At 34.5% G+C, this 13506-nt stretch overlaps 1 protein-coding gene across 2 annotated transcripts in view; it reads left to right on the forward strand.

The window, feature by feature from the left end:
* CDH10 (cadherin 10) overlaps positions 1–13506 on the forward strand; it is a 91224-nt gene that overhangs the window by 26531 nt on the left and 51187 nt on the right. The window contains exons 1-2 of one of the 2 annotated variants that reach the window (XM_090137063.1): positions 535–670; positions 11608–11985. In XM_090137063.1, coding sequence (XP_089993189.1) covers positions 11755–11985 — 231 coding nt within the window. In that variant the 5' untranslated portion in view covers positions 535–670; positions 11608–11754. Of the gene's footprint in view, positions 1–534; positions 671–11607; positions 11986–13506 lie in introns of those variants that run through there. The other variant, XM_031589243.2, reaches the window with a different exon arrangement.

Genomic DNA, 13506 nt, shown 5'->3' on the forward strand with positions numbered 1-13506 from the left:
CACAACCCCTCACTGAGCAGCTGAATGATTTCACTTGGCTATATTCATTACAATTCACAAACTTGATGATCTCATCAAACAGATTTGAAACATGGTCCATAAGTGTAGGATAAAAAACAGAAGCCTCACCAAAGAGAATAAATGAAAGACTATTCAGTAGAATCAAAGAATTGTAGGATTGTTTGGTTTGGAAGGGACCCTTAAAAGTCATCTAGTCCAGCTCTCCTGCAATGAACAGAGACATGTACAGCTTCATCAGGTCCAGCCTGAGCTTGAATGTCTCCAAGTATGGGTTATCCACCACCTCTCTGGGCAATCTGTGCCAGTGCCTTACTACATTTATTGTAAAAAACCTTTTCGTTATATACAGTCTAATTCTCCTCCTTTAGTTTGAAACTGTTCCTTCTTGTGTTGTTACAAGAGATCCTTTTAAAGAGTCTGTCCTCTTCTTTCTCTGTAACCCCCTTTAGATACTGAAATGCTGCTAACAGGTCTCCCCAGAGCCTTCTCTTCTCCAGCAGTAGATGAAAAGCTCCAGCACTCTTAGCCCGTCCTCACAGGGGAGCAGTTCCATCCCTCAGGTCACTTTTATGGCCTTCCTCTGGACACTCCTCAACGCACCCTTATCTTGCCTGTATTAAGGACTCCACATTTGGATGCAGTTCTCCAGGTGAGCTGTCACCAGCACAGAGCAGAGGGGCAGGATCACCTTCCTCAACCTGCTGATCACACTTCTTTTAATGCAGCCCAGACTGGCTTTCTGGGCTGCGAGGGCATACTGCTGGCTTTTGTCCAGCTTGACATCTGCTAGTACCTGCAAGTCTTTTTCAGAAGGGCTGTGCTCTATCCTTACCTCTCCAAGCTTGTATTGACAGTGGGGGTGACTATGACCCAGATGCAAGTTCTTGCGCTTGGATTTGTTGAACCTTATGAGGTTCACTAGAGTATTGTACTTTGAAACTTCAAAAGATACAATCTGCCTTAATGTCCATCACATACTTTCTCTGTAGTCTTGGGTGATCACTTAGTATGTCTTCACCTGAGTTTCTTGGTCATACAGACTACAGCAGAAGACTAGAATAACCATGTTACATTATCTACTGTAGAGTAATAGAAAAGAAAAAAAAAACCAAAAAATCATATTCCTACTCTACATCTTGGATGATGCAATAATGAATGCTATAAGATCTGTTAGAATTGCTGTAGCTGTAATAATCCAAGGATTTACAGATGAGGTATATGGTTTTTGGATGAAGACAATGTATTTCATGAGCTTTGCTAGATGTATTTGGAAAAATATTACATTCTTTCAAGGAATAGATAAATTTTTAGATCGTAAAGAGAAAAAAATGGGCTCAAAAACTAAACACAAGTTGAGGAAAAAAAGACAGTTAAGTAGTTTATATCCTGTGGATATACAAAGACTAGAAGGAAAGAAGAAGTTATGTTGTGGTGAAAGCTCATGTAGAACTCATCAATCTAATTTTCTACAGGAGTGTTCTTTCTGGGAAGACTCCTTCATATTCTTCGTATTACTGAGATAGATACTGCAAGTATTCTTCAGTAGGTTGATTTTTTTTTTTTTTTTTTTCCCCATGAAAGAGTAATTTCAAGCATTTGTTTTGTAAAGCACTGTTCTACATGTATGATTACATCAGGACTGGAAAAGTGTTTTCCATTCTGGCTTTTGCTACAAATTCAGTAACTCTTCAGTAAATTCATTATCTCTGGAATACATTATCATTTTCTCTGGTGCTATAGTGAACATCCAAAAATATAACCATCAAATGACAAAAACGACATAAACAACCAGCAGATCAGCACCTCTGTATTATCAGCAACCATGAAAGGCATGTAAAAAAAAACCCACAAACTGTACTATGCAAAAATGTTCATCAGATTTCCTCCAAGAACATTTCCAAAAACCACAACTATATCTCTTTTTTTGCAATGCTGCTGATCCAACTGAATGTGCTGTGTTGGCCTAACAAACATTTATGGTCTTGAAGACTGAGGAGGTAAAAGAGGTTGTATAACACATCTGTAGATATCGCAAAAGACTTGAATTCAAGACAGTCTTGACACAAATGTGGTACCCTGTGTCAGAATATGCGTAATTTTGTTTACCTGATCAGCATCTACCTATATATTTCCATGTAGCAGTGTCAGTGGATGCGTAAGGGGTATTTACTGACTGGGAAGAGTCGTCTGAGTGTTTCAAAGTAGATGGAGGCATTCTTATGAAAAGTTTTCCTCATCAGTGAAGTTTCTAATTGACCCACACCATTCCGCAGTTTGTCATGTCCAATTCTGGTGCCTTGTTGTGAGAGTGATGTGCCACTTAGGAGTAGGTATCTACTTTTAAAATCAGTCACATTCTTAAGAGATGGACAAAAAATGGGTCATTTTTATTATGTGAACTAGAGATGTTCAGTTTATGCTGGTGCCAAACCAATTTTGAAAAGATTTTGGTTCAACCTGTTGTATTTAATTTAAAGAAAGGACTATTTGGAGCAAAAAGTAGAATGTGATCTTAGGTTGCATAGCCAATAACATCACATTGCAAAGCCAATATAAAATTATTCTATTGCCTCCATGGAACACCTGACAGTACAGTGCTTCATCTTGTTGATGTTATACAAGTGTATGTTGTATTATTTCAAGATTATACAAGATGTTGTATTATTTCAAGACAGTAGATGATATAATGTTGGGCATAGGTTATTATAAAATATATGCATATGAGATTTATTCTTAATGGTGGTTTCTCACCATAGAATAACACAATAAAATTTCCAAACTAATTATAAATTCTGACTCACTGATGATGATTAAATTATGATAATTTTATCAAACCAGAGGAAATTAGTATCATAAAAGATAATACCAATACCTACTTTCTTTTTCACAATTTCATTCCAGTCCCAAAATCTGTCAACTCACCATGTAATTTTTAATTTTCTGTTTAAACAGAAAAAAAAAAAGCTAGTGTAGAACTCTTTAATGTATTAAAAGAATTAATTGAACACAAGATGAAAGTGGCTTACGTTTTCAAATTTTCAAATGCATTGCAATTATATCTTCTTGCCATTCAAGAAATATTCTGTAATGCCATGTATCATTTCTGAGATTTGTGAATATTAAGCTGTATTTTTCAATACTAATGCTTCTATTCTAATAAATTCAAGATATACATAGATATGACTGAACTAGCTTCCTTGCTGTTATTCTTTCTTAAATTTCTGATGTGAGTTTCCATGAGAAATGGTTGTTCCCATTTTTTCCTGTCTGCTAAGAGAGAATGTAATCCTCCTGCTATCATCTAATTAGGAGGAATGGGACTAACCATGCTGCAGGCACAGGCAATAACACAAGTTTGAGGAGCCACTGTGTAGACATCAATGAACACTTTATTAAATTATACAGTTTTCTAAGCAGGCACGATCTCTCAGTGCCCCAATTCTTTATGCTTTAGTGAACTGCCTGTGCTCTCTGAAGCTGTAAGGTTTCAGCCTGAGCTGAAGATATAAACTCCTGATGAGATTATGGTGAGTTTTTAGATATTTGGCACGCTTCTGTGCTTATTCTATTTCTCTAATAAAGCTGATAGTTTGCCGGCAGGTGAAAGCACTGGACAGCAAAGACTAGGAAATTTAAAATTCCACCTGCCCTGAAGGAAAAGCATGTCTTTTTTGTAACCATTTAGCATTATTCATTATAATTCACTTTATTCAGGAAAACCCTTCAGGATAGAGGGAAAGAATATTAAGTCCCCAGGTCTAGATATTTGGTGGTCTCTCAGTTTTGGCTCTTAAACACATCCAGACAGAAATTTCTGATCTTTTTATTAAATTAAAAATAAAATAAAATAAAATAAAATAAAAATCATAGTCTATGAAAGATGGACTGAGTAGAATAAGAAACTGTGATATTTACAAATTCTATTTATTATACTCTTCAGTGCTTGCTCTTGTATCCAGATTATGGTGATATATTCTCCTCTACTATACCAGCACTCCCTTGTCCGTTTTCCCTATCATGCGTGTTAAATATCAGAAAAATGATTTTTTATTAAGTAAACAAGGCAAGATAGAAAGTACAATCGAATACTAAAACCTGTAACTGCTTTCTGTTTACTTTTTTTTTTTTTTTTTTTTTTTTTTTTGATAGATGAAGTAGAGGTCTGCCTTTATAAAAGGAGTCTGCAAAGATACCTTATGGAAGGTAGCATGGCCATTGCTAAACATAATGGGGATAAGCATTTAGGAAGTATGTAGGATGAAGTCAGGAAAGAGTAGGAAAGAGATAAAAATTCACTTTCAAGCTAGGAGAATATAGCAGACAGTTAGTAGTATGAATGCAACTTCAAAATGCTATGGATGGAGTCACAGAAGACCAGCTTAGACCTTACCTAAACAGGAGGGAACTATGCAACGAATACTGTGTCATTTTATGTGGAACTGTGTGTTACACTGGCTGGAAAATAGGACAATCGAAGTTGTTTTCAACAGAAGAGTTTTGATATGAAATTGAATAAATGGAAAAGAATATGACTGAGCTGATCTAAAAATTATGTATTCATATTTAGGAAAATAGGGTGGGCACTGGTGACTGAAGGAAGACATAATGAGAAATAATGATATGGAAAAGTATGGGATGGAACTCTACAGGACAGAGCTAAAAAAGGACCTTGGTAAATGCTCTGCTCACACTAGCTGTATGTAACCCATTCCTGAAAGCAGCCCACTTAGCTTGCTTGTTTCAAGCTTCAGTCCCACCTCATTTCAGCTGCTGATTATCCTTGGGTTTCTCAATTAGCCTAATCATTGTAACTGAAATAAATTGCTTATACTATCTGTGATGGACAACTAGAGTAATCTCTTATTTTCAGCATAGTCATACCACTTCATACCACTTTCTCCAACTTCTTTTTTTTTTTTTTTTTATCTTGAGTGTTTGAGTGTTAGACAAATAGATGCAGTTATCCTCTCCTTTACTTTTTTTTTTTCTTCTTTTTTTCTTTTTTTTTTTCCCCTAAACACTTTGTTGCATGCTCATTTCTAATCATTTGCATATGAGCATTTTAATCATTTGCATACTGGGCATTCTAAACGAGTCTCAGTGGAGAGAAAGGATGATTTAATACTTTAAAATAGTAATTTTTTTCATATATTTTCATTTTCTCTATGTGAATTTTCTTTCATTATTTAGAAGATGCGTGATAAAACAATCCACAGTACTGAGACTGTTCAGATCTATTATACTTCTATGCCTCAATTATATTCTCCAGATCTGTGTATATTCATTTTTTTTCCTATGTTATGCAATTTATTATGACTATTCTATTATTATTAATATTATTATTATTATTATTATTATATTTTAAAAATAATATCCAGCACCTTTCATAGAATCTCTTTAGATTTAGAGATTTTTTTTTTTTCTATAATCATCATGAAAGTTATAAGTAAGCTCTCTAATTTTCATCCAAATTATGCAGAAAAGCACCAGACAGTTAGCAAGAGCTGTGTAAGTTCCCTCAGTCTCTATAATCAGATATGATAGAGGCATGTAGAAATGAGAACAGGATGCAACAAGAAATGAAATGCTGTGGGCACCTGACAGAAATGATAGATTTAACTTTTGCATGCACACAAGTCACTTACGATTTTTGTCACTGCTGCATAAAAAAACTTCCCCACCAAATAAGAACAAAAGCAAACATGCCAATATTAAATTTTGATTTATCATAATGGTATGCTATTCTTGAAGTCTTGTTGTGGAAACAAAATGATGATGTCATATATAGAGAGAGGTGACTTACTGTTAGATGTCAAAGTATGACACAAAAGCCTCATTAATAAACAGTCAGAATTGTTATGCGAGAATATTTTGCAAAATCTGCCTTTTCTCTGCTTGTTATTTCAACATCCCACTGTGTTTTAATACTGAGGATTTCTGTCTTCTCCAAGGACAGGAAGAATTGCAGAGAATTGTCAGCATACAGCAACCATATACTGACCTAAGAGTGGATGGCAGAATCTTTAGCTTTCTGCTTCAAAATCAGTACAGGTACAGGGGCTGAAAGTAATGCCTCCTATTTTATTATGTTTGCCCATAACGTCAGAGGCAGATGCTGGTGATATGGCAGCAGAAGTTGAACTTTCCCACCAGTATTCCATTACATTTATTGCCATGTGACAGATGGCAGCAAAAGGGCAGTCTGACAGAACGGTGTCTGATGTGGAAGTATGTATGAAGCAAATGTGCATCACTTGAATTCCTCCATATGGAAAAAGTGATACTCCTTGATGTCATCAACACTTGCTGAGCATTTATGAAGACCAAACAGTGGATTATTGAAGAGCATTATGAAGAGCACAGTGGGGTGAGTGTGGTGCATTTCAACAGCAGCAACAGCCACAGTGGGTCACCTCTGCTGGTGCAAATTTGTGCAAGCAGAGGATGAAGTCTCTTGTTCAACACTAGTAAAAATGTATAATGGTGATGACTACATCAAAAACTAATGCTTTGTAGCTGAGAATGTACTCTCTCAAATAATGTTATTGTGCTTTTTGTGTCTGTTGTAGTTTTCATGGAAATAAATAGAGGCATTAGTTTCAGAGTGACCCATATATATGTAAATATGATTAAAAATCAGACATAAGTTTTGAGTCTATGAAATCATTCATGCCTATTATATTGATTAACTTTTATAGGAAAAGGTATAGTGCTCAGTATTTCCTTTTCATTTCTTTCCTTTTTTTCTGTCATTCTCCCTGTGAACTGTGAAAATAACATAAGAATCTTACATTTCAGTGAAATAACTTCAAGATATTAGAAAATAGGATTACTATAACTAATTAAATTACGCAATTCCAGAAAAGTTAGTTGTCTTTTTTTGTTTAGCATCAGACTATAAATACTCAAATTCAAAATCCTAACTGGATCAAGTATTGCAGGACTTCATAAAGACGATTAAGTTCTGAAGGTCAAAGGTACAGCTGACTATTTTGCAAATACATGTTATAATTTATAATTTAATAACTGCATGGTGGTCACTGCACTGTTTAAATGTTCTGCTGAAGGCTACAAAATGTGCAGCTTATTGACAATTTACCAATTATCTCCTTAGTTCAGAACTAGGCAATTATATTGTGAACAGCTTTAGACTACTTCATTGGGATATAATAGATAAAGCAAAGAACATAAATATATAATAAAAGGAATAATGAGTTTGGAATCCATTAAGAATCGATCATTTGAAATAACTTATTTGTTTGCTTCAAGTATACTCTTAAAAAACCTTTATAAAATATCGTCTTCTTCTTCCCTTAAAGGATAGATTATACTTGTAAGTTACACCTACAGAGATAAATACCTTTTTGTATTTTTAAAAGTCTCTTGCACGGGTATGTTTTTCAAGTACTTGCTTCTACAGCATTAGAACTTTCCTTCCCATTTTAATAAAGACATGGCAAAAATTGTTAGAACAAAAGTATGCTCTTCCAAAGCTGACCAAGAAATGGGGCTTTTTCTTCATATTTTAAAGGTCTGTAGCTTGTACTAGTAGCTCTGTAATAGTGGCTGAAATAAGAATAAAGAACGCAGGAAATATAGAGGAAAATATGAAATGTTTCTCACTGTGAATATATATAGGAACAGCTCTATTGATGTCACCTCTACAGAAGAAGAAAAAACAAAACCAAAGTATGTTCCACCTTGTTCCACTGTAATAAAATTAAAAATTTTTCTCATAAAATTCCAGTGTAGTTTAACCTAATTTGTTGCAATGCATCTTCAGTTTCAAAAGTGCTTTCCTTTTATAAAAAGACAGAAAAAAAATAAATGTCTAAAACACAAGATTAGAGATGCTGACTAGATTGTGGCTCCCAACTGAAACAGAAATGCAGAAAACAGAAAGGGCAGTGCAGAAATATCTTCAGGCCAGATATTGAAATGTTTCAGAATGTTTCTGTTAATACACTGATTGAAGGTATTAATGTTCCATTTTATGTGTCTATTAAATCTCATGAGTTCAAGTGAAATGAAATATGTTTTTTGCATCATTAGATCATTAGGTTTTCATGACTGAGTAAAGAAAACATAGTGTTTTTCAAATTTTGAGAAAGTTAGACCTGAATACAGTGTGATTAATCTGTGGAAAGTAAGAACTGACTAACCATTTTTAAATTGTTAGCTGAAAGCTAAACGTGAAATGATTAATAGCTTTGCCAGTGACTGATTCATCTTTCACAATGAATATTCTTAAAATAATAATAATAATAATTAAAAATAAACTCCAAACAGAAAGCTGTATAAACAGGAGCAAGGTAGAGCACCATTTTTCTCCGTATATGTTTAATATAATTTAGTGGCACATTGCACAGACATATAAATTCTTTCTATATATTTGGTATTTTTAAAAAGATTTAAATTTTGCAGTCTTTTTATTTTTCTTTGTTTGATTTCTACTGTGGGAGAAATGGAGAAGTCATCCTTTGGAAGAAGAAAAAAACATATGAGGAGAAAGACTGGTTAAATAATTTGATTTAAAATAATTTAATGCTTTTTAAAACTATTGCATTACTGTAAAAGATTAGTTGAAGCCAGAAAAACTTATTGCTGTGTTCTTAGACAGTTTTTTAAGTTACAAATTTCACTATAATTTAGGCATTTTAAAAAGGAAATTTGCAGGGAAATTCAAAAAAGATGATACAGTTATCTTCCTGTATTGACTGCTCTAGTTCTGGCAATATAACACATAAATCAAACAGGTAATGTATGATAGATTTGGGACTTCTGTCTGTTTTCTGTACTTGCATATTAAAGTATTTAATTCACTTTAACAATTGCTTTATTTTTCCAGTGCTTTTTATTTAATGACTTTTTGCCTATTCATTGCTCTTTGAAAAATATGAGGGTTATTGTTTGTTAGGTTATTTTTAAAGATAACTTATTGCTTTCGTGTAGGTGACTGTCAAACATTTAGGGCAGGATGCTGAACTCCAACAAGAGTCTCAAAGGAAGGAAAAAGCCTTACTGGTACATACATCCATTAAACAGCCATGCTTGCCAAGTCCGTGTACATTAGCTACTTCTGAAACTTTAACAAATTTCATCTGAGCTTTCATTCTGCTGACCTAATTTAACAAGAAGGAAATTCAATAACAGCCCCTAATATTGAAACATTATTTCCCAAGAGGAATTTAACAACACTTCTACATCAAATAATAATGTGTGAATAGTGGATTATATATAAGGATGGCAATAAGAAGAGGAAAAAAGAACAAGAAAAAAAGAAAAAAAGAAAAAAAAAAAACACCTCAAAAGGGAAGTACTATATCTCTTTTTCAAAAAACAAAACAAAACAACAACAAAAAAACCCACAAAAAAAAAAAAAAAAAAACCCACAAAATAGCTTTCCAATTTTTACAGAAACTAATAAAATCCTGAAAAGCTAATTTCAAGTTTGAAATTCCTATCGTCTTTGAGAAAAAACTTTTATAGGTTTCTGAGAACAAATCATAGTTTCTCGCTCATTATGCCTTTACTTCAACGAAATGTAAATATGAGTTGTGATAAATAATTTCCAAGGTAAAGGACCAGTTCAGTTTGTACGTGTTAATGGCTTTAAACTGGAAGAGGGAAGATTTAGACTAGATATCAGAAATAATTTATTTACTATGAGTGTGCTGAGACACTGGAACCAGTTGCCTAGAGAGGTTGTGGATGCCCCCTCCCTGGAAGCATTCAAGGCCAGGCTGGATGGGGTTTTGAACAACCTGGTCTAGAGGGAGGTGTCCTTGCCTATAGCAGGGGGGTTGGAACTAGATGATCTTAAAGGTTCCTTCCAACCCAAATCATTCTATGATTTTATGATTCTGTGATTATGATACAATTTGACATATGTTATTAGTGACATACTTTAGACTCCTTGTTTTGAATAATGTTCAAACTCACAAGTAAAGTAATTTTTTTCAAAGTTTTATGAGAAAAGAAGAAGAGGTAAGCGATAGGATACATAATCTGTTGTTTATTTAGACAAAAATGATTGCTTGATAGTTAATGGGGACAACCTTGGGGCTGAAGCCCTTGAAAATGGTGGCTGTGACAAGTTACAGAGTCTTCTTGGAGGAGAGGTGAAAATGTTCTCCACAGATAACGTAACTCTTAAGATAAAAGATGTTTCCTTAACTGAATTTGTTCAGTCAATAGTTCACTACACAAGCATACATTATTTTACCCATTAGAAACCATTACCTTTCATAAGCTTTTCACTTTAAATCCCTGACAAACTGCTGTAAACTTTTTAATAAAATCATCACAGACTTACTGGAAATATATTGCATACCACATTAGTATCAAAACCAAACACCAAAAGAATGTCTGTAATTTTTACATTGTTCCAGTTTGAAAAATAAAATATTTAAGGTGATAACTGGCTAGAGTATAGTGCTATTAAAATGAGAGAACACATGGGACAGCTGTGCAATATTACTGATTTATCAGAAATCAGAAAAGAGTATTAAAAAACAACCCAGAGTTTTTTCCATTTGACTTTTGCTGCCAAAATTGGAGGAGTATACAGGGTACCGTAAATCCAGTCCATAAGTTTGATTTCCTGTGGATGTGTTAAAAAAAATAATAATAAAAAAATGATTAAAAGCTTATTAAAATTTGCAGAAAATATATCCTATTAAGAAAGCAAACTATAATTTTTATGAGGTCCCAAAGGAAGTAATCATCAAATGATCTCACTAGCAAGAAGTACTATTCTTTAAAAGCCATTATTGAAGAAGAGAAGCTGATGAAACTTATCTTGCTAAAATGATATATCATGGCACTGTTAGAAGAAGGAAAACCTTAAGCACAACAAAGGAAAAAAAAAGTGGAGACAAAGCAAAGATGATTTAGGAGATTGTCTTTCCTCTGCTGTAACACTTCCCTGGATAAGATTTATATCACTATTTTGCAAAATTATTAAAATTATTCAGAATACTTCCAGAACAGGCCTTAATTTTTGAAATATTTCCTACATTTTAAGGGGAAGTTTGAACCTCTCTATGTATTTTAAGATCACCTCAAGAACTTGTTATACTTAAAAGCTTGCTTCTTGTCATGTTGTATTATTTCTGATGCATACAATGTTCTCTTTTGCCATTTAAAACACCCTAGAGAACTGTAGTTTTACCATTTCCTCATTTCTGGAACTACTTTTTGTTAACTTTTCAGTCCTCTTGATAGCAAGATTAATAAAACACCAGAATTCTTGTAAATCAAATCAGGTGGAAAACTTCTGAAGTAAAGGCTGCAGTATTTAATGTGTATGTTCCAATAGTAATAATACTCCAGTCTATACAAAAAATATTCTTAAAAGTATCTAAATTGTAAGGTTTTAATGGGGAAATTTATCATCTGAGTACACAATTGTTCTTTCTGAGGAAGAAGCATGTTTGCAATATTCCCCTCTTGCAAGACAGCCTTCACCTTCCTAACCAAGTAACTTTCCATGGCACAGTTTTTTTGATCTCTAGGGTAGCATGGGATATTGGACACTAGCGAGTAAATATATTCCAACTTACATTGTCTCTCCTCTGCTTTCAGGATCTGGTTACTATGTGCAGTCCAGAGATGAGTTGCTGTAAGGGGCTTGGCTACATCGGGAACTAGAAACATAGAAAGCAAGTCAGGAAAAACAAAACTGTAAACTCCATTGCTGATCAGCTCAAACAGTATCAGTGGTGGATAATTATGACAATACAGCAAGTTCTTTTACTTCTACTGCTCTGGATGTGGCTGCTGCATCCCTGCCACACAGAAATGCTGTTCAGAAGGACTCCTGATCTCAGACCTAAAAGCCCTGTGGGACGTGCATCAGGGAGTGACGGAAAAGCACTTCACCGCCAGAAGCGAGGCTGGATGTGGAACCAGTTTTTCCTTTTAGAGGAATACACAGGATCTGACTATCAGTATGTAGGCAAGGTAGGTTTCCCACTAATATTTCTGCATTATTGTCCATTTTCCTCATTGTCCTGGTTTCCTCATCAATTCCGACTCAGCTGAAACCAGGACACTCATCTTTCTACAGAGCTTTGTTTTCTATGTTTTAAACTCATGCTTAAGAAGCAGGTTTCTAGGTAATATATATATTGCCATTGATTGTACTGTCAGATTTGCTAAAAGTAATATAGCTATACTCAGAAATATTTCGATGAACGAAATGAAGACATTTTTTACTAGCTGGTATTCCTTAGCATGTCATTCCTATCAGCAGCCCACTCAGTTTCTCTTTATTAATCTTTTATAATTAATTATAAAATCATTTTTCAAATATTTATCTGAATATTTCATCTTTTGTACAAAATGACACATTCGTTTTCTGTGCATATGCTCGAAGAATGCAAACTATTTAAAGAAAAAATATGTCTTTAGTTCTCCTTGTGATAAATTGCACTGAGTAATGTCCATTAAAAAATATGTGAAAGGAATGAGGTGGCTAAGAAGTGAAGTACATCAGAAGTCTGATGAAATTTTTGTACAGCTTGTTTTGCCATGTAATTTATCAAAAAAATAAGTAAGATGTAATGCCAAATAATATTCCAACAGGTACAAGAAAGTAATGAAATAATTCAGAATGGCAATTTGCTTGAAAGTGGAAGTTAGTAGAAGTCATGGGTACCAGTTAGCAACATTGGCAGATGATAAAAACAGAAATTTATTTATCTATAATCCAGATTTTCATATCAACATGGTATTTCACTTGTAAAATACTGCAGAGAAATGTTGCCTTGTTGAAAATGACAGAATCACAGAATAGCCAAGATTGCAATAGAGCTTTGGAGATCATCTAGTCCAACTCTCCTACTCAAAGCAGGGCTTTGCTCTGGGTTGTGTCCACTCAGATTTTGGATGTCTGTAAAGATGGAGACTCCGCAATCCCTCTCTACAACCTTGTGTGTTACCACACACAAGGTAAAAAAGCTTTTCTTATATGTAGAGAGAATTTCCTGTATTTCAGTTTGTGTTCACTGCCTCTTTTCTGATCGCTGGGCACCAATGAAAAGTGTCTGGCTCTTCATCCTCACTTCCTCTCATCAGGTAACATTTATACATTAGTAAGGTCTCTGTTTATCCTCCCCCTCTCTGGGGTGAATAGTCTAAATTCTCTGAGCCAATCCTCACATAAAAGATGCTACAGGCTGTCAATCATCAAAGTGGCCCTTCACTGGGCTCTCTTCAGTAGCTTCATTTCTCATTTACTAGAGAACTAAACCTGACACTCCAGATGTATCTCACTGATGCTGAATAGACGGGAAGGTTCACCTCAGACAACCTACTGGCAACACTTTTCTTCATGCAAGCTAGAGTGCTGTTTTCCTTCTCTGCTGTAAGGGCACACTGCTGGCTCATGGTCACCTTGCTGTCCTCAAGGACCACTGTATCCATATCTGCAAAACTAATTTTGAATGAGTTGGTCCTCAGTACATAGCAGTGCATGGAGTT

Source organism: Phasianus colchicus, chromosome 3, assembly GCF_987193195.1.
Source record: "Phasianus colchicus chromosome 3, bPhaCol1.hap1.1, whole genome shotgun sequence".
Taxonomy (NCBI): domain Eukaryota; kingdom Metazoa; phylum Chordata; class Aves; order Galliformes; family Phasianidae; genus Phasianus; species Phasianus colchicus.